Source organism: Mirounga angustirostris, unplaced genomic scaffold (genome assembly GCF_029215605.1).
Source record: "Mirounga angustirostris isolate CCGP_5_RB_7025 unplaced genomic scaffold, mMirAng1.0.hap1 SCAF_3, whole genome shotgun sequence".
NCBI lineage: Eukaryota > Metazoa > Chordata > Mammalia > Carnivora > Phocidae > Mirounga > Mirounga angustirostris.
This window is the reverse complement of record NW_026991711.1, coordinates 114670119-114691763: the sequence shown is the minus strand read 5'-3', so window position 1 is coordinate 114691763 and position 21645 is coordinate 114670119. Positions and strand designations below refer to the sequence as shown.

Genomic DNA, 21645 nt, shown 5'->3' with positions numbered 1-21645 from the left:
TGTATTTCCCTGATGGGGGGCAGTGGTTTTATGAATAAGAGATTCTGTAGTGCCCTGCAGTGTAGTGTCTCCTCTTCCCCAGGGCCTGGCACCTCCGGGAGTGTCTCCAGTTTGTGCTACATGTGCTCTGCTATTGTGTTGTCCTGGCTGCTTTATCCTTCATGGCAGTCATCTACTACAGATGCTCTTTGCCTCTTGTGGGCAGTGTTTGGGCCCTGACCTGAATGTGGTGCATTTTAACTAGATGTGGTGTGGTGTGCTTGTGAAATGATACCTTTCACCACCACCACCTGAACCAAGTGTGGGGAGACATCATATTGGCAGGGGGTTTGAGCCAGTATTGTGAGGGAGGGGGCCCATGTGCTGGGACTGAGGAATGAGTGACTGGAAAAGGCAATTCCACCACAGCACAGGGCATGGGGCAGGGCTTGGTATAAGCAAGTTTGGTAGCAAGTGTGGGTGCGAGGCTGTTTTCTTTGGGCAGCTCTATTTATACTGATGAGCATTAGAGCTAAATGGTACCTGCCAGTTCATTTTTTCCCCAGAGGTCTCTCTCTGTGAATACCCTCTCTCTGGGACACTCTTGGAGATGAGCAACTAACCTCCCCACTGTGTGTCCCAGGCACTTTTCAGATTGCTGTATGTCCACAGACTGTTTACCCTGCCTTCTCTCCAAGTACATCCCCAGTGTCCTTCAAGCTCTCCCAGAACCACGCATACTGACCTCTACAACTCCAGGCTTTAAGCCTCCTTGGTTGCAAGAACGCAAGAAATTGAGGCCCTCTAGCTTTCCAGACCAATCCTATGAGGATTCATTTCCTGTGTACTCCCCTGTACTTTAGTCTCCCTTTCCCACTTCTCTGGGACTGTGACTTCCTCCCCACTGCATTGGCTATGATCCATTTCTCTCCCAAGCCAAGACACTCCGCACTTCCTACTGTCTTTGATGTGTCCTCTGTCCTCTTCTCTACCCTTAATTGTGGAGCTTTTTCTGCCATTCTTCAGGTTGATTTCTGGGTTATTTAGCATGATTTAATAGGTATCTATTTGCATTAGTGGGAGCAGGTGAACCTAGGATCCTCCTACTCTGCTGCCTGCCATCTTCCTTCCTTATTATAAGTCTCTATATGTGTATGTAAAATGAAGGTATTATTTCCCCCATTTCATTATGTGAATAATTTAAAACAGTTTTCAACAATTTACCAAACATAAAATACTTTAAAACATATAATCAGAGCCAGGGAAATAGAAATATTATTTAAGTAAGATACCAGTTGGTGGGAGGAAGAACATTGCAGATTACTAAGAAGCTATTGCAAAGGCCACATTTTGAGATACCACATTTGTATCATCTGGGAACAAAGTCTTGTGATAGATTCATACTTGCTTAAAGGCCAAGAAGTACCACTTCATTTTTGGACAGTTCTCTGTAAAGAATGTCACTTCTTAGTTGGGCTTTATTTCATAGTATGACAATTGATATTTTGAGATTTCCCTTTTTAAGAGGACTTAGATTACCTATGATCTGAGGTAGAATTCCATTTTTTTAGGCTTATTTATTTTGAGAGAGAGTGCACATGCACGTGAGAGCACGCATCAGGGGAGGGGCAGAGGCAGAAGGAGAGAGAATCTTAAGCAGGCTCTGTGCTCAGCAAGAAGCCAGACGCAGGGCTGGATCTCACCACCCTGAGATCATGACGTGAGCTGAAATCTAGAGTAAGATGCTTAACCAGCTGAACCACCCAGGCGCCCCAAAATTCCATTTGTTTTAAAAACAATACAGATATACTGGAATAGTTAGTATGTTTGATACCCTATTGTGAAACATAGTATTTAAAATACTTGCTTCTTCCTGTTTCACAAAGATGTTGCAATGACAAATGGAAATATGATATTGCAAATACAAATAGTATTTTGTTTTTCAAAATGGTTTACCAGTTGTTCTAGTGCCTTTTTTGAATATCTTTTTTGTCCTTACTAAATTTTGATGCCATCTTTCCTAATTTTTTTTTTTTTTTGTATACACAGTCTATTTTGAGGGACCATTTATTTTCTAATGATAGGAGTGGTTTTAGTATTTGTAGTCCTTTATCATTGTTCTTCCTTTTAAAATCTTTTTGGCTTTTCTTAGTTCTACTCATTTTTAAGTTTTTAAAAATGTGTGTGCAGTACTAATGTGAAGAGATGTATATTATATTGCAATATAATTGTAATAAGATGTCACAAGTCAAAAAATAGAGAATAGGAAGTATTTGGCATGGGAATCTGTAGTTACAAAAATCTGAAACTTTATAATTCAACATTTTAAGGTGGTGTAACACCTTATTCAGTGTATTTTTAGTAGTAATTATATTATTATTAGTATTTTTTTTTCATTGCAAGCTCTGCATTTCTTTAATAAGGTCTTTCTCTATATACAGTAGCCCCCCCTCAGCCATGGGACATACATTCCAAGACCTCAGTGAATGCCTAAAACCATGGATAGTACCAAAACCTATATGTACTGTTTTTTCCATTCATATATACCTATGGTAAAGTTTAATGTACAAATTAGGCACAGTAAGAGATTAAAAATAATAACTAATAATAAAATAGAACAGTTATAACAAATATAATAAAAGTTATGTGAGTGTGGTGTCTCTGTCTCTCAAAATGTTATATTGTACTCTATTCACCCTTCTTGTGATGATGTGAAATGATAAGATGCCTACATGATGAGATGAAGTTAGGTGAATGATGTAGGCATTATTATGTAACATTAGGCTACTATCGACCTTCTGCCCATAATGTCAAAAGGAGGATTCATGGGGCTCCTGGGTGGCTCAGTCATTAAGTGTCTGCCTTTGGCTCAGGTCATGATTCCAGGTCCTGGGATCGAGCCCCGCATCGGGCTCCCTGCTCCGCAGGAGGTCTGCTTCTCCCTCTCCCACTCCCCCTGCTTGTGTTCCCTCTCTCGCTGTGTCTCTCTCTCTGTCAAATAAATAAATAAAATCTTTAAAAAAAAAAAAAAGGAGGATTCATCTGCTTCCACACCGCAGGTAATTGAAACTGCGGATAAGGAGTGGCTATTATACCTAGCAACTCATAGAGGAAACATCTCTTTTTCAACTTAACCCTTGGTATTTCTTACTTTTTCAATTTTTTATTTCATGATGACATACAGAGTAGTTAACAGTATTTCATAGAAATTGGTATATTGACTGGTGTAGACTTTTCACAATCATTTAACATTGTTGTAGTACATGTTTTTCAATAGCTTTTAAGTGATTTCAAAAATATTTAATAGAATAAATGTTAGAGATAAATAATGAACTGACTCAGACATTGAAGCTCTTAAGTGGCTATAGTTTTATGTGACTTATAGAGAAATTTGTCTTTGAAAACTTGAGGTTGTTTCTAAACATTTATTAGTTTGGGAAAATGATTGAGAGAGCATGACATCAGTCCTGGCTTTGGCATCTTGAGTCTGACATTAGATGTTCTACTTAAACCTTCCTGTTATCTGTGAATAATGTGCAAATTTATTTGTTAGTTTAAAATGGCAATCTTTTTATTATATTCTGTTCACATTATTCATAGTTTAAAAAAGAATATGGGCTTATATTTTTATCTATTATTAAATATTCCATAAACTTTTTAACACCATTTAGTTAATAAACCATGCTTTGAAAGAACTAATGGAAGTAGAAGAAGTGAGTGAAAATGTATTACAAGTTCACCTAAATGGTAAGTATGTCATCATTTTGCCATTGGAAATGATATAAGCCATAGAAGCTTTTTAAAATATAAAGTTTAATTTACTGGTATGTTTTAAAGGTGGGTAATAGTTGTAATTTAAGAACTTGATCCATGTTTAACAACTTTTACTTTAATATACACAATGTTTTTAGAAATTAAAAAAAAATAATAAATGAGGTATGTAACGACTCTTGGTTTTTTGTCTTTCTTTTCTTTTTTTAAAATAAAAGAACCCCAAGGAAGATAGTTCTTTGAGTCTACCAAATGTCTTCATTGCTGAGTTTCAAAAAAGAAATAATGTTATAACAGACTTTTGACTTTTTTCTTTCTAGTTAAATTTAAAAACCATTAGAAAGCTTACTTGACTGCAAAATAATCTTCACTGTATCAAGTATTTCATTTTAATTAAATACTTTTAAATGGGCTTTATTTCAGGACTACTGCAGATCAATGATAAAATTGCCCTAAAGGAAATCACAAGGCAGTTAAATCTGGAAAATGTAGTTGGAGATAAAGTTTTTGTAAGTAACATTTATGTTCTTCTATTAAACAGGGTTTAACGTTTGTATGCCATATTTTCCTAATTTTGGAAGGCTAGGGAGGGTTCAGAGATTCTAAATTGAAATGTGAAAGATTCTTATAAAAAAGTATAATGTACTAGGATGCATTTATTCATCATATCTTTATGTTAAGGCTTTTTTGAAGTAGATGATACTAACTATAAAATAGCCAAGAAATCCATGTTTATGTAGATATTATCTGAGTTTCTTTATCTGTGAGATAAATACTTTGGTTCCCTATCTTTGGAGAAGTTTAATATATTTTTTAAAGTACTACACTCACCCTATTTTTAGTCTTCTGAGACTTGGGTAGCTGGGAGTAATGGAAAATGTGCTGAATTTAAAGCTACAAAAGGTGGATTTGAGTCTTGTCTTAAAACCATTTCCTACTTGATAATCATGGCTAATGAGTATTTCAGAAGTTCAAATTTCTCATCTGTGTTAAATGTGCATTATCTTTATTATACTTCACAGATTTAGTCTAAAGACAAAAGGAAGCATTAAACATAATTTAAGTTTAAAAAATGCTGGATTGGTAATGTACTATACAAATGTCAGTTGTCTCTTATTAAATGTTTTCAGAAACTTAATTCATATCTCATTATTGTAACAGCTTGGAACCGTAGGGTAGTGAAATCAGTAATGTAAATGAAACTGATTAGAAATGTTCTGGAACTTTCATTAAACTTTTTACCCTATCACTTGATTTAAAGGGTTGAAAAGAAATATGGTTAATTTACAGCTACTTTATTTTTCATAATGAAATGACTTAACCTCATATTGCTTATTCAGTTGAAGTCAGAGTTGTGTACATCCCACGTTCATTTTCTGCTCACTAGTGGTCATATAGTGTTATCACTCTACAGTGTCTACTCCGTTCTGCAATGACACAGCCATTGTTGTGTAAGCCTCTTAGCATTTAGTAATTTCATTCTTTAGTAATTACCTATAAAAAGGTAAACCAGTCATGTGTTACCCTTCCACACTGTCTGCAGGTTCAAAATGACCCTTCTGTAAGTCTGACATTCTTCCTCCTCTTTAGAATGTAATGTTGAATACAGTGGCTTACTTGACCAAGGAGATTTACTATTATGTAGGCTCAATTTGGCTTTTGGTTTGCAACTGGTGTAGACTGGGGTTTCTAACTTTCCTAATTAGACCTATTCTTATTGGATTCATAGGAAATCATAAAAGGCACAATTGTTTATTATTCTAGTCATTACTGTTATCTTAATCATCACATATAGTGATTATTAGTTTAACTTCTACATTATATAGATAAGTCACCTGAGGCTCAGAGAGCATAATTAGTTTGCCTAATTTTCTTTGAAGGTCATAAAATGGATATTAGGATATTAAGAATCTAAGTCACTTAACCCAGAGCCTTTCTCTTTTGATATACTTATAGCAAATTTGTATATCCCTATACATATATACATATATGTATTTATATATAAATATACATGTATATTAATTAAGGATATTCTTCTAATACATGCATATGTATTTATATAATTATATACAGTAAAGGTCAGGTGTAACTGTCTTTAAAAAAAAAGCAAAAGACAAGCAACCTTTGAATAACTGACCACTGATTCACCCACAGATTGCCTCTGAGCTTTTGTTTATATTATGGTAAATGCCTCTTGCCCTAACTACCTTGAAAATAATGTTGATTTGACAACATACAGTTATTATAAAATATGTGGAAGTTCTTAAAAACCTATTAGACTATTTTATATCAGTTCTCTCAATTGGGAAACAAACAAGTGGGTTCTTTTGTCCTGTACATCTTCACAAATTTAAAGTTGGCTATTTCTTTAAATTAAAAAATGTAAATGAAGTAAAAATTAATGACTTAAATGAAAAAAATACTTTAACAGAGCCCTTATCCACAAGTTGGAACATCTGGATAATGCATCTGCTACTCTGTTAATTTCCATATAGAATATTTAAGTTGTATCCAAAAATGTTTTGGCTGTGTTCCAAGTAAACATAGCCAAATTTGATATGATATATACAAATTCTGTAGTATGCTCTTGAATAGGGAAAAACTATTGTAGTATGTAATAATTGAGGCAAATTTCTTCTCCCATTTCCTTTTGGATCTCACTTAAGTTCGTGCTCATTTTTTTTTAATAGTATGTTTTATTTTTTTGTTGTTGGTATTTAAATTTAGTTAACATATAGTGTAATACTGGTTTCAGGAGTAGAATTTAGTGATTCATCACTTATATATAACACCCAGTGCTCCTTAATACCCATCACCCATTTAGTCCATCCCCTGCCCACCCTCCCCTCCATTAACCCTCATGTTGTTCCCTGTTGTTAAGAGTCTCTTATGGTTTGCCTCCCCCTCTTTTTCCCCTTTCCCTGTGTTCATTTGTTTTATTTCTTAAATGTCACTTACGAGTGAAATCATATGGTCATTTTTTTAGTGGTACAAATTAATCTGAGACTTGAAAGAGCTTAATCTATTTGAAGATACAAAGTGCAATGATTTCTGGTTCTCTGTGTTTAGAATACAGCAAGTCTTAAAAACTACCTTTAAATTAAAGTTAACATCTTTACAGACTTTATCCAGAAAATAAAAAATTTTGAGCATGACAAGGTAATGCCATTTTCAATACTATGCCATCTCTCCTTTTATATTTAAGTTTTTAATGGTGCACATGGAAGTATCCAGCTCAGAATCTGGCCACTGACTAGGAAAAAGTAGATACATCGTGTCTATATAGTGTCTAAGAATCAGATAGTCCTCTTTTATTCTTTATTTCATTAAACTTTTAGCTATGGTGTCTTTTTTGTTATTCAGGGGAGTTTTGCTGAAAACCTTTCATTTCTTCTGGAAGCTTTAAAAAAAGGTAAATATTAACATAATTAATACCACCAAAAGGTATCTTTTAGCTTTATTTTTCCCCTGATTATAAAGGTGTTACATATTTTTACAAAAAACAAAAATGTAAAAAACCGTAATAAAGTGATCACTGTAATCCACAACTGTTACAGTGACTATCCCAATTATTATTATTTTTTAAGAAGTCTCCACGTCGAAAGTGGGGCTTGAACTCATGACCCTGAGATCAAGACTGAGCCGAGATCAAGAGTCGGACACGTGACTGAGCTGCTCACGCAGCCACCCCATGATGATCCCAGTTAACATTTGGTTTCATGTCTTTATTCACCTGCAGTGTATCACTGATGCAGATGGACATAATTTTTTATAAGAATAAAATGATTTTCTATATTGTATAATGTATATCTTGTTCACTTATGTAACAGGATGTAGTGAGCACCTATGTCAGTAAATAGTGAGCTACACCATCATTTTTATGGTTCTCATATATTCTGTTTTATAAATTAACTATACTTAAAATGTAATAAATTAGAAGTTACTAATCACCAGTTACGAATTTTGATTTCTAACTTTGTATAATTAGGAAGAAATGCTTAGGTGATTATTTAGATATTTCCTAGGGTAAATTTTAATGAGTAGAATTCTGGATTAAACAGTACCACATTTAAAAGAAAAATTATAGGGGTGCCTGGGGTGGCTTATTCTGTTAAGCTTCTGCCTTTGGCTCAAGTCATAATCCCAGGGTCCTGGATTCGAGCCCTACATTGGGCTCCCTACTCAGCAGGGAGCCTGCTTCTCCCTCTCCCTCTGCCTGCTGCTCCATCTGCTTGTGCTCTGTCAGATAAATAAAATCTTTAAATAAAAATAACTTAAAAAATAATACTTATAGGGGCACCTGGGTGGCTCAGTTGTTAAGCGTCTGCCTTCGGCTCAGGTTATGATCCCAAGAACCTGGGATTGAGTCCCGGGAAGGCTCCTTGCTCAGCAGAGAGTCTGCTTCTCCCTATCCCTCTGCCCCTCCCCTTGCTCATGCTCTCTCTGTCTCTCTCTCTCAAATAAATAAATAAATCTTAGGAAGGAAGGAAGGGGACAAAGGGGGAAAGAAAGAAAGGGGGAAAGGGAAAAAAGGAAGAATAGAACCAAACTACCCTAGAAGTTCAATTTCAAATCTAAACATATTTAAGAGTACCTTTTCCTTTTCAACTTTTATTCACAATTATTAATTTTCATGTCTGCCTAAGAGAAAAAAATACATCTCTTAGTTTGATATGCATTATTGTGCTATTTATGCTCATCACTTCATATTTTTATTAAACACTGATATTTCTTGGTTTATGTATTTCTTGTTGATTCTTTGCCTTATTTTGGTGGTGTTTATCCCATACTCATTTATGGGAATTCTTTTTGGACTTCTGTGCTGAAAAGAAATTTTAAATTTTTTGTATCATCAGTATTTTTCTCCAGATTTTGAAGGCATTGACTTCTGTTTTCATCTAATACATATATTTCATAATTTGGCGGGAGTTTATTTTGATAAGGTGTAAAGTGGAGAACTAATCTTGTATAAGCCACTTTTCCCCATTGATTTATAATGGTATATTTTATCAAATACTACATTTCTTTTTTTTTAAGATTTTATTTATTTGTCGGAGAAAGACTGCACAAGCAGGGTGAGCAGTGGGCAGAGGGAGAAGCAGGCTCCCCACTGAGCAAGGAGCCCATGCAGGACTCCAACCCTGGGCCCTGGGGTCATGACCTGAGCTGAAGGCAGACGCTTAACCAACTGAGCCACCCAGGCATCCCTCAAATGCTACATTTCTATATTATATAGTTCTGTTTATAGACTCTTTGAGTAGTCCTTGTGGTTTTCATGACATATAGGTTACTGTATGTTTTGTTATCTGTTAAGTGTCCCCTTATCAGATTTTCTTTTAACTTGTTTATGTGAATATAAAGCCTTAAACCTTAAGGTAATAGTGATTCTTTTGCCCTTATAGTTTCTCCCGTTGTAATGAGAAAAATGAATTCACAGAGTCATGTTGAACTTTCCCCTCTTGTTGAAATATTAAAACTTTGTTGGGGTGCCTTAAAAAAAAACTGTGGTTAGAAGGAGTTAAAAGTGGCTTTGGTTGAATTTCCTAGTTTAATGATTATTTATAAAAAATTACAAATACTTGGGAAGATAGTTTGCATTTCTGCTAACTAAACAAGTCTCTTTTGAAGCAAAAGTTTTTGTTCATAAGTTAGTGACTCCCTGTATTATTAATCCCAAAGTGTTTTGGTCTATTTAGGTGTTAAGAGATCCTTGTCAACTTTATGATGACAGAAGATTATATTTACATACTTTTAAAAACAACAGTCTTGTCATTTAAATAATGTTCTTAATTTTTCATCAGTAAACTACTAGAGTCACGTAATTAGACTGTGAACTACTTGAGGGCAGTAAAGGCTATCTTGTCCTGTGAATAATTTTTTTGTTGTTGAATAAATGTATAGGCATTGCTAAGTATCCTATGCAAAGTAGGTTTTCAATATATGTTTGTTGAATTGAGTTTTAACAACTAAAGTGTAGTAAATAATTTGGAAACTTAAGAAAGGTTGGTATAGTTGCTTCTTAATATATAAAACTCTTATTTTATCTTAGGTGACCGGTCTACTAGTTGCCCAGTGATCTTCATATTAGATGAATTTGATCTTTTTGCTCATCATAAAAACCAAACACTCCTCTATAATCTGTTTGACATTTCTCAGTCTGCACAGACTCCACTAGCAGTTATTGGTCTTACATGTAGATTGGTAAGTTTTTCTTTCTATTAAAAAATTGATTATTATATCAATTAAATTGATTAATTGATTAAAATTAAATTTATTTAATTAGAAAATTAAAGCTTAATTACTGATATCATCACTTATGTAGGTTATTATATCAGGCATTTTTTCAAATGTGTTTCACTAGTGCCTGTTGCATTTATCCTACTTTTTTTTTTTAAATTTTATTTTATTATGTTATGTTAATCACCATACATTACATTAGTTTTTGATGTAGTGTTCCATGATTCATTGTTTGCGTATAACACCCAGTGTTCCATGCAGTATGTGCCCTACTTAATATCCATCACTGGGCTAACCTATCCCCCCACCTCCCTCCCCTCTAAAACCTTCAGTTTGTTTCTCAGAGTCCATAGTCTCTCATGGTGCATCTCCCCCTCCAATTTCCCCCTCCTTCATTTTTCCTTCCTACTATCTTCTTTTTATTTGTTTCAGAGGTACAGGTCTTAGACAATTCACAGCCTGCACCATAGCACATACTCTCCCCAGTGTCCATCACCCAGCCACCCCATTTATCCCATCCCCCACCACTCCAGCAACCCTCCGTTTGTTTCCTGAGAGTAAGAATTCCTCATATCAGTGAGATCATACTTGTCCTTCTCTCTGATTGACTTATTTTCTTAGCGTAATACCCTCTAGTTCTGTCCATGTCATTGCAAATGGCAAGAGTTCATGTTTTTGATGGCTGCATAATATTCCATTGTATATATATACCACATCTTCTTTATCCATTCATCTATTGATGGACATCTTGGCTCTTTCCATAGTTTGGCTGTTGTGGACATTGCTGCTATAAACATTGGGGTGCACGTACCCCTTCAGATCTCTACATTTGTATCTTTGGGGTAAATACCCAGTAGTGCAATTGCTGGGTCGTACGGTAGCTCTATTTTCAACTTTTTGAGGAACCTCCATACTGTTTTCCAGAGTTGGCTGCACCAGCTTGCATTCCTACCAACAGTGTAGGAGGGTTCCCCTTTCTCCGCATCCTCGCCAACATCTGTCGTTTCCTGACTTGTTAATTTTAGCCATTCTGACTGGTGTGAGGTGGTATCTCATTGAGGTTTTGATTTGGATTTCCCTGATGCCGAGTGATGTTGAGCACATTTTCATGTGTCTGTTAGCCATTTGGATATCTTCTTTGGAAAAATGTCTGTTCATGTCCTCTGACCATTTCTTGATTGGATTATTTGTTCTTCAGGTGTTGAGTTTGATAAGTTATTTATAGATTTTGGATACTAGCCCTTTATCTGATATATCATTTGCAAATATCTTCTCCCATTCTGTCAGTTGTCTTGGTTTTGTTGACTGTTTCCTTTGCTGTGCAGGAGCTTTTTATTTTGATGAAGTCCCAATAGTTCATTTTTGCCCTTGCTTCCCTTGCCTTTGGCGATGTTTCTCGGAAGAAGTTGCTGCGGCTGAGGTTGAGAAGGTTGCTGCCTTTGTTCTCCTCTAGGATTTTGATGGGTTCCTGTCTCACATTTAGATCTTTCATCCATTTGGAGTCTATTTTTGTGTGTGGTGTAAGGAAATGGTCCAGTTTCATTCTTCTGCATGTGGCTGTCCAATTTTCCCAACACCATTTGTGAGGAGACTGTCTTTTTTCCATTGGACATTCTTTCCTGCTTTGTTGGAGATGAGTTGAGGGTCCATTTCTGGGCTCTCTATTCTGTTCCATTGATCTCTGTGTCTGTTTTTGTGCCAGTACCATACTGTCTTGATGATTACAGCTTTGTACTAGGGCTTGAAGTCCGGAATTGTGATGCCACCAGCTTTGCTTTTCTTTTTCAACATTGCTCTGGCTATTTAGGGTCTTTTCTGGTTCCATACAAATTTTAGGATTATTTGCTCCATTTCTTTGAAAAAAGTGGATGGTGTTTTGATAGGGATTGCATTAAATGTGTAGATTGCTCTAGGTAGCATTGACATCTTCACAATATTTGTTCTTGAATCCATGAGCATGGAACTTTTTTCCATTTCTTTGTGTCTTCCTCAATTTCTTCCATGAGTGTTTTATAGTTTTCTGAGTACAGATTCTTTGCCTCTTTGGTTAGATTTATTCCTAGGTATCTTAAGGTTTTGGGTGCAATTGTAAATGGGATCGACTCCTAAATTTCTCTTCTGTCTTATTGTTGGTGTATAGAAATGCAACTGATTTCTGTACTTGATGTTATATCCTGCCACTTTACTGAATTCCTATATGAGTTCTAGCAGTTTTGGGGTGGAGTCTTTTGGGTTTTCCACATAAAGTATCATATCATCTGCAAGGAGTGAGAGTTTGACTTCTTTGCCAATTCGGATGCCTTTTATTTCTTTTTGTTGTCTAACTGCTGTGGCTAGGAATTCTAGTACTATGTTGAAGAGCAGTGGTGATAGTGGACATCCTTGCCGTGTTCCTGACCTTGGGGGAAAAGCTCTCAGTTTTTCCCTATTAAGAATGATATTCGCTATGGGTTTTTCATATATGGCTTTTATGATATTGAGGTATGTACCCTCTGTCCCTACAATCTGGAGTTTTAATCAAGAAAGGATGCTCTACTTTGTCAGATGCTTTTTCTGCATCTATTGAGAGGATCATATCGTTCTTGTTCTTTCTTTTATTAATGTATTGTATCACATTGATTGATTTGCGGATGTTGAACCAACCTTGCAGCCCAGGAATGAATCCCGCTTGGTCGTGGTGAATAATTCTTTTAATGTACTGTTGGATCCTATTGACTAGTATTTTGGTGAGAATTTTTGCATCCATGTTCATCGGGGATATTGGTCTGTAATTCTCCTTTTTGATGGGGTCTTTATCTGATTTTGGGATCAAGGTAATGCTGGCCTCATAAAATGAGTTTGGAAGTTTTCCTTCCATTTCTATTTTTTGGAACAGTTTCAGAAGAATAGGGATGAATTCTTCTTTAAATGTTTGGTAGAATTCCCCTTGGAAACCATCTGGCCCTGAGCTCTTGTTTGTTGGGAGATTTTTGATTACTACTTCAATTTCCTTAGTGGTTATTGGTCTGTTCAGGTTTTCTATTTCTTCCTGGTTCAGTTTTGGTGGTTTATACATCTCTAGGAATGCATCCATTTCTTCCAGGTTATCTAATTTGCTGGCCTATAGTTGCTCATAATATGTTCTTGTAATTGTTTTCATTTCTTTGGTGTTGGTTGTGATCTGTCCTCTTTCATTCATGATTTTATTTGGGTCTTTTTTTTCCTTTTTGATAAGTCTGGCCAGGGGTCTATCAGTCTTATTAATTCTTTCAAAGAACCAGCTCCTAGTTCCGTAGATCTGTTCTCCTGTTCTTTTGGTTTCTGTTTCATTGATTTCTGCTCTGATCTTTATTATTGCTCTTCTCCTGCTGTGTTTCGGCTTTATTTGCTGTTCTTTCTCCAGCTCCTTTAGGTGTAGGGTTAGGTTGTGTATTTGAGACCTTTCTTGTTTCTTGAAGGACCGCCTTGCTGCATCCCAAAGATTTTGAACAGTTGTTTTCATTTTCATTTGTTTCCATGAATTTTTTAAATTCTTTAATTTCCTGGTTGACCCATTCATTCTTTAGTAGGATGCTCTTTAGACTCCATCTATTTGAGTTCTTTCCGACTTTCCTCTTGTAATTGAGTTCTAGTTTCAAAGCATTGTGGTCCAAACATAGGCAGGGAATGACCCCAGTCTTTTGGTGCCAGTTGAGACCTGATTCGTGACCTAGGATGTGATCTATTCTGGAGAATGTTCCATGGGCACTAGAGAAAAATGTGTATTCTGTTGCTTTGGGATGGAATGTTCTGAATATATCTGTGAAGTCCATTTATTCTAGTGTGTCATTTAAAGTCTTTATTTCCTTGTTGATCTTTTGCTTAGATGATCTGTCCATTTCAGTGAGGGGGGTGATAAAGTCCTATACTATTATTGTATCGTTGTCGATGTGTTTCTTTGATTTTGTTATTAATTGGCTTACATAATTGTCTGCTCCCTTGTTAGGGGCATAGATATTTACAATTGTTAGATCTTCTTTTTGGATAAACCCCTTAAGTAGGATATAGTATCCTTCCTCATCTCTTATTATAGTCTTTGGTTTAAAATCTAATTTTCAGGGGCGCCTGGGTGGCTCAGTTGTTAAGCGTCTGCCTTCTGCTCAGGTCATGGTCCCAGGGTCCTGGAATTGAGCCCCACATCGGGCTCCCTGCTTGCGCAGAAAGCCTGCTTCTCTCCCTCTGTCCCTGCTTGTGTTCCCTCTTGTGCTGTGTCTCTCTCTGTCAAATAAGTAAAATCTTTAAAAAATAATAATAAAATAAAATCTAATTTGTCTAATATAAGGATTGCCACCCCAGCTTTCTTTTGATGTCTGTTAACATGGTAAATGGTTTTCCACCCCCTCACTTTCAATCTGGAGGTGTCTTTGGGTCTAAAATGAGTCTCTTGCAGACAGCATATTGAAGGGTCTTGTTTTTTTATCCAGTCTGATACCCTTTGTCTTTCGATTGGGGCATTTAGCCCATTTACATTCAGGGTAACTATTGAAAGATAGGAATTTAGTGCCATTGTATTGCCTGTTAGGTGACTGTTACTGTATATTGTCTCTATTCTTTCTGGTCTGTGTTACTTTTAGGCTCTCTCTCTTTGCTTAGAGGACCCCTTTCAATATTTCTTGTAGGGGTGGTTTGGTGTTTGCAAATTCTTTTAGTTTTTGTTTGTCCTGAAAGCTTTTTATCTCTCCTTCTACTTTCAATGACAGCCTAGCTGGATATAGTATTCTTGGCTGCATATTTTACTTGTTTAGTGCTCTGAATATATCATGCTAGTCCTTTCTGGCCTGCCAGGTCTCTGTGGCTAGGTCTGCTGTCAATCTAATATTTCTACCATTGTAGGTTACAGACCTCTTGTCCCCAGCTGCTTTCATGATTTTCTCTTTTATTGTGAGACTTGTAAGTTTTACTATTAGATATTGAGGTGTTGACCAATTTTTATTGATTTTGAGGGGGTTCTCTGTGTCTCCTGGATTTTGATGCCTGTTTCCTTCCCCAAATTAGGGAATTTCTCTGCTATAATTTCCTCCAATATACCTTCTGCCCCTCTCTCTCTTTCTTCTTCTTCTGGGATCCCAATTATTCTAATATTGTTTCGTCTTGTGGTATCACTTCTCTCTCGAATTCTGCCCTCGTGATCCCATAATTGTTCCTCTCTCTCTTTCTCAGCTTCTTTATGCTCCATCATTGGTCTATATCACTAATTCTCTCTTCTGCCTCATTTATCCTAGCAGTTAGAGCCTCCCATTTTTGATTGCACCTCATTAATAGCCTTTTCGATTTTGACTTGGTTAGATTTTAGTTCTTTCATTTCTCCAGAAAGGGATTCTGTAGTATCTTCCATGCTTTTTTCAAGCCCAGCTAGTATCTTTATAATCATCACTCTCAACTCTAGTTCTGACATCTTACTAATGTCCGTATTGATTAGGTCCCTGGCAGTTGGTACTGCTTCTTGTTCTTTTTTTTTGAGATGAGTTTTTCCATCTTGTCATTTTGTCCAGAGGAGAATAGATGAATGATAGAACCAAATGCTAACAGGGTAACAACAACCCCAGAAAAATATACACTAAACCAATCAGAAGAGACCCAAACCCGGGGGGAAAAGAGTGGGGGGGAAATGTGATCAGACTGGTGAATAGATCAGAGCCACACACTAGATTTTGGGCATATTTTGGTCTGTTAGAAGAAACTTCCTCCCAAAAGTTTAAAGAAAGAAAAACATATATGTACAAAAAGAAGGGTAAATACGATGAAGGGATGGAATATGACTGTAAAGATGAAAATTATAAAAGATTTTATAAAATGAATTGATAAGTTGGTTGAAAAAAAAAAGAAGAGAAATTTTTTAAAAAATTAAAAAAAAAGAGGGAATGTGTTGGGCACCTGGGTGGCTCAGTTGGTTAAGTGACTGCCTTTGGCTCAGGTCATGATCCTGGAGTCCCGGGATCGAGTCCTGCATCAGGCTCCCTGCTCAGCAGGGAGTCTGCTTCTCCCTCTGACCCTCCCCCCTCTTATATGCTCTCTCTTTCTCTCTCAAATAAATAAATGAAATCTTTAAAAAAAAAAAAAAAAGAGGGAATGTGATCAGGCAGGAGACCAGAACAAAGCCATCCACTAGAGATTTGGGGTATATTTTGGTCTGTTAGAAGAAACTGTATCCCAAAATTTTAAAGGGAGAACAACTTCTATGTATACAAAAAATAAGGTTAACTGCAGTGAAGGGTTAGAAATCTATGATTATAAAAAGGAAAATTAAAAAAGATTTTTATAAAAGGGATTGATAAGATGTTGGTTGAAAAAGGGAAAAAAATGTGAAAACAATAGAAAAAGAAAAAAATAAAGATAATTTTAAAAATTAACTTTGAAAGACTAAAGAATCATGGGGAAAAAAGCCATGAATTCTATGTTCTGTACTCCCCTAGTGCTGGAGTTCTGCTGTTCTCATTGATCAGTAAACTTGGTCTTGGCTGGCTGTTCTTGCTGATCTTCTGGGGGAGGGGCCTGTTGCAGTGATTCTCAAATGTCTTTGCCTGAAGTGGAATTGCCCTGTCCTTGCCAGGGGCAGGCCAAGTAATCTGCTCTGGTTTGCTCTCGGTAGCTTTTGTTCCCTGCAAGCTTTCCTACAGCTCTGAAGGACAAGAGTGAAAATGGCGGCCTCCCAATCTCTGCCCAGGAGGAGCCAAGAGCTCGGGGCCCCACTCCTCAGTGAGCCCCCAGAGAAAAGCAGTCAATCACTCCTGTCTCCCCAGTCTCTGGCCACCTCCATGCTCACCCGGCCTGTGACCCAGCGCCTCTGTCTCTGGCACATGACCCCGTTTGGAGTCTCCAAACCCAACAGATTCCTGCAGTGCGCTCCCATGCCGCTCCTCCTGGGGGAGGAAGGGGACTCTCCCCAGATCTGCCGCTTGTCGGGTCCCTGCTGAAGGAGTAGTGGCCCGACTGTGCCGTGGGTCATGGTTAATTGTAGCCCCTAGCTGAGAGCCCACTCCTAGGCCCCGTCTCTGCAGCTGGCTTCCTGCTCCGATACCTGGGAGCTCTGCCGTGCTCAGGCACCCCCGGTCTTTCTGTGACCCTGAGGGTCCTGGGACCACACTGTCCCAACGAAGGTTCCCCCCCCCCTGCTTAGCCACTGGAGTGACGTCCCTTGGCGGAGCTGACTTCTAAAATTTCTGATTTTGTGCTCCGCTGCTCTATCACTTGCCGGCAGCTGGCTGGCGGAGGCTCCCTCCCCACCCCAAGTCTGTCTTCCTGAATATCGCCTGGGATTCACTTCTCCGCACAGTCTCCCTTCCAGAAAGTGGTTGCTTTTCTGTTCGGAGAGTTGCTGCTATTCTTTTCTTCAATCTTCTGTTGAGTTTGTAGGTGTTCAGAATGGTTGGATCCCTGTTTAGCTGAATTCCTGGGACCAGATGAAATTTAGGTCTCCTACTCCTTTGCCATCTTGCTTCACCTCTCCGCATTTATCCCACTTTTCAACTCAGATTGAAGAAAATAAGAAAACATTTATCATACATGCTCATAAACTAATAGCTCCCTCCCTCCAGTGGAATCCACTGAATAAAAAAAATGTGATGTCAGATTATGCTAGTATAATATCTACATTAGCAAGTAAAGAGAAAATTAATTGCACCACTATTTTATTAAAATTGTTAATAGTTTCTACTTTTATATTTAAGACTGTTTCTTTTTTTTTGAAAATGCTTAGAATTGAGTAAAAATGATAGTATCCCATCTTTGTAAGTATTCATCTCCAGAAATGGAAGGGATTACTTCTATCAAGCTGTCACAGTAGATAGTGGCTTCTTTGCTTCTTGGGGGTGATTTTAGAATGATTTTAACCATAGTCTCAATGTCACTATCACATTACTTTATGAAGACTCTCTACATGTTGAACCTTATATACTTCAGATGGCTACATAGGCCTTTTTTTGTTTATATTCTTTTACATCATAAACTTTCTTACTGAATTCAGGTAAAACTGGTATTTAAGAGTCCTCTCTTCTCATACTGTGCCTGCCATGGGTCTGTTGTTTTCATTCTTCTTTTTCCTATTTCATTCTTGGCAGATTTGTGGTCAGACCCATTTACTTCTGTTCCTTTCCTACAGCTGTTTCCTTCTTAGAAAAGTGAAATGCTTTACTGAGTCATCTTTCAACAGTCTTCCTTCCAGTGTTGTTTTCCTGTGGAGTGTCTTTCTCTGTCCTCTTTCCCCAGTGCTTTAGAGTTTATGATATATGCCTTCATAATAAGTCTCCCTCATAGAACCTCTGCCTGGTTCTTCACATATCTTTATTCCTCTTTGTCAAAAGCAGCAGTCATACCACAGGAGTTCAGGAAGCATCTTCCTTCTTGCTAAAAAAAAATCTTTCTTTGGGTAGAAGTAGCAGTGGCAGATGTTACTGACCCATTGAAGGACCAGATAAAGAATCAGCTGCTCTTTAGCAGTGTTATCATAGGCCTTTAAAAATTCTATATGTATAATTCTCCCAACTATACTGTTCAAGTCTATTGTATGTCTGTGTTTATAGGAGAAAAGCAAAAGGATAGATGGATTAGTGACTTTACTAGCAAACAGCCTCTTCTCTGTGGAAGTAGTTCTTTTTTTTTATTATTATTCCTTTTATTCCCACATTGCCAACTTCAGTCATTTCTGTCCACTAAAATATCTTTTACTTCCACCTTTCTTTCCATTCCCAAGTTCAAGCTCTTAATTACTGCTGGCATAGAGTGTTGTTTGCACTACCTTTCCGCCACCTACCTACATGGGTGTTCTAGAACTGCTCATTAATAGAAAATTTATAATATTGCTGTCTCTAAACATAACTTCATTCTCTTTTCATTGTGCTTGCACTGTATTTTTCTTTGAGCTATAAAAACATCCCAGGTTTTTCATTCACTTTCTCCCTACTAACCCCAAGCTATTAATCTTTCCTGTCTTCTTTTCCAGACTACCCATGATCCCATTTTGATCACTTGAATTCTTTCCTCTGTATGATTGGTTTCTTAACCTAGCTATTATGACAATCATCTGGGTAGATTTAAAAATCCATATTTTAGGTCCTCACCACAGCTTTTTTTTTTTAAGTTCTTTTATAGAAAAATGACAATCAACTTGATTCCTAACTTCTGAAGGAAAAATAGCACAAATGCAAGTACTTTCTAAAATATCAGTGTAAAAAAGCCAAAAGACAGACTAACTTACCAGTGTCATGCTGTTTTCCTGCAAGTTTCCTCTCCTATAGTTTGTTCCTTCATTTCACCATGGCTTCAGCTTGAATTTATAGGTAGTTTAGTGAACTGAATTTTTCTCCATTACATATGCTACTTCTTGAGTCGTCGTTACATAAAACAATGAAGATGTTTAAATTTTCAGGAATGTAGTAAGTCTTACTATATTTTGCTGTTTTTTTAAATCTGAATTCTTCACGTATCTTTATTCCTCTTTGTCAATGTATGAAATTCCTTATTGAAATTCTTGGTGTTATTGTGGCAGAGAACTATTCAATAATAGAATTTTTTTGCAATTGTTGGTCTTGGAATGTTAAAGATTAACTGAGAATAGCATAGTAGGAAAAAGGCATGACATCACCAGTCCTACACATGCTTAGAAGGGGATTATTAAAAGTGGCTTGTATAACTGTAAGGATATCAAGGGAATGATTTGAGTTTTCGGAGGCTTGCATAAAATGCTTAATTGTATTTTATAGGGTAAGCATTGTTAATTAATAGTGATAGTTCAGATATGTATACCTCTAATATTGGTATGTTTTTTTCTTTTTAAACATGCATCTTATATGGATTTTTGTTTGTTTTTAAGGATATTTTGGAACTCTTAGAAAAAAGAGTGAAGTCACGATTTTCTCACCGGCAGATACATTTAATGAATTCATTTGGTTTTCCACAGTATCTTAAAATATTTAAAGAACAATTATCTCTACCTGCAGAATTTCCAGACAAGATCTTCACTGAGAAGTGGAATGAGAATGTTCAGGTAACTTGGAACGGAGGCAATAATCTTTAAATAATTTTTGTGCCTTGCTATACCACTGAAAGCTTATAAAAACCTACAAATTTAAACAAATTTGTAAATTAGCACAAAGATTCTAGTGTTATTATAGCATAAAACTGCATTAATACGAATTACACACTTTTTTGTGTTATTTTCTTTTAAAAGACATTTGAAATGTCATATCCTAAATTTTTTCTCTCAAAAGAACTTTAATGAGATTTTTGTTCTGTTTCAATCTGGCTTATATTTTAGGTTATTCTGTTAATATTTAGAATATTATAAAAATATTATTTTCATTATTTACAAGTTTAGCAATATTTTAGCTTGGTGGTTCGTACCTAACAATCCAGTATGGATTTTTTCCCCCTCTAATTCTCCTACAATTTCAGCTTTTATCTCATTGGGTCTATTAAGTCAAACTAGGTTTGGCACCTCTGGTTGTATGTCTAAATTGGTGAATCTCATCTTGTAGTCTCTGGAGCCCTCAGGGTCTTCTACCCCGGCACACTCGCATGTTGATTTAAAGGTTTACTAAAACCTTGTGGACTCTGTAAATTTATCTATGCTTAAATTGAATAGCCTAACATATATAGGCTATTGTCATACCAACTCAACATACTAGCATCAGTTTATCTTATGCTGTCAAGAATTTTCAGTTGGCAGGGAGAAGGGAGAGAGTATATGTGTGGGAGTGTGTTTAATAGCACAATTGAAAAACAGTGTTGTTGAATAAATCCCACATGGTAGAATCTTTCAGAAATATGGGTCTTCTGAAAGTAGAAAATAATTTAGAGTCCTTGGTTTTGAAAGAATTGGGAAAAACTGGTCTATGATATTAAATACTGATGAGGATGATTAGATCTTTGGATAATTAAAGTTGCAAAGTCTGTATTCACTGGCTCTAAGAATATTGTTTTATGTCAAAGCAGTAATTATTAATTTTTTTTGTAGTTTCAAGTTTTTATTTAAATTCTAGTTGGTTAATACACAATGTAATATTAATTTTAGGTGTCGTATCCAGCAGTTTATCACTAACATACAACTCACGGTGCTCATCACAAGTGCCTTCCTTAATATCCACCACCCATTTAACCCAACCCCTTCCTACCTCCCCTCCAGCAACCCTCAGTTTGTTCTCTATAGTTAAGAGTCTGGAGGCACCTGGGTGCCTCAGTTGGTTAAGTGTCCAACTTGGTTTTGGCGTAGGTCATAATCTTGCAGTCATGAGATCGATTCCTGCATCAGGTTCTGTGCTCAGCACAGAGTCTGTTTCATATTCTCTCTGCCTCTCCTCCCTCCCTCCCACTCACTCTCTCTTTTTCTCAAATAAATAAAATCTTAAAAAAAAAAAGAGTCTTTCCTGGTTTGCCTCTCTTTTTTTACCCCATGTTCATCTGTTTCATTTAAATTTCACTTAGTGAAATAGTATGGTATTTGTCTTTCTCTGACTGCCTTATTTCGCTTAGCATAATACTCTCTAGTTCCATCCACGTCGTTGCAAATGGCAGTATTTCATTCTTTTTTATGGCTAATTAATATTCTGTTGTATATACATACCATGACTTCTTTATCCATTTATCTATTGATGGACATTTGGGCTCTTTCCGTTATTTGGCTTATGTTAATAATGAATTCAAAAA

At 36.5% G+C, this 21645-nt stretch overlaps 1 protein-coding gene across 13 annotated transcripts in view; it reads left to right on the top strand.

Annotated features, from left to right (window-relative positions):
* The window catches only part of ORC4 (origin recognition complex subunit 4), a 94942-nt gene that overhangs the window by 54743 nt on the left and 18554 nt on the right, over positions 1-21645 (top strand). For 10 of the 13 annotated variants that reach the window (XM_064586505.1, XM_064586501.1, XM_064586502.1 and 7 more), the window contains 5 exons: positions 3651-3726; positions 4174-4259; positions 7114-7162; positions 9800-9951; positions 19814-19987. In XM_064586505.1, the coding sequence (XP_064442575.1) occupies positions 3651-3726; positions 4174-4259; positions 7114-7162; positions 9800-9951; positions 19814-19987 (537 nt within the window). The remainder of the gene's footprint in view (positions 1-3650; positions 3727-4173; positions 4260-7113; positions 7163-9799; positions 9952-19813; positions 19988-21645) is intronic. The other 3 variants (XM_064586509.1, XM_064586506.1, XM_064586510.1) reach the window with 2 other exon arrangements.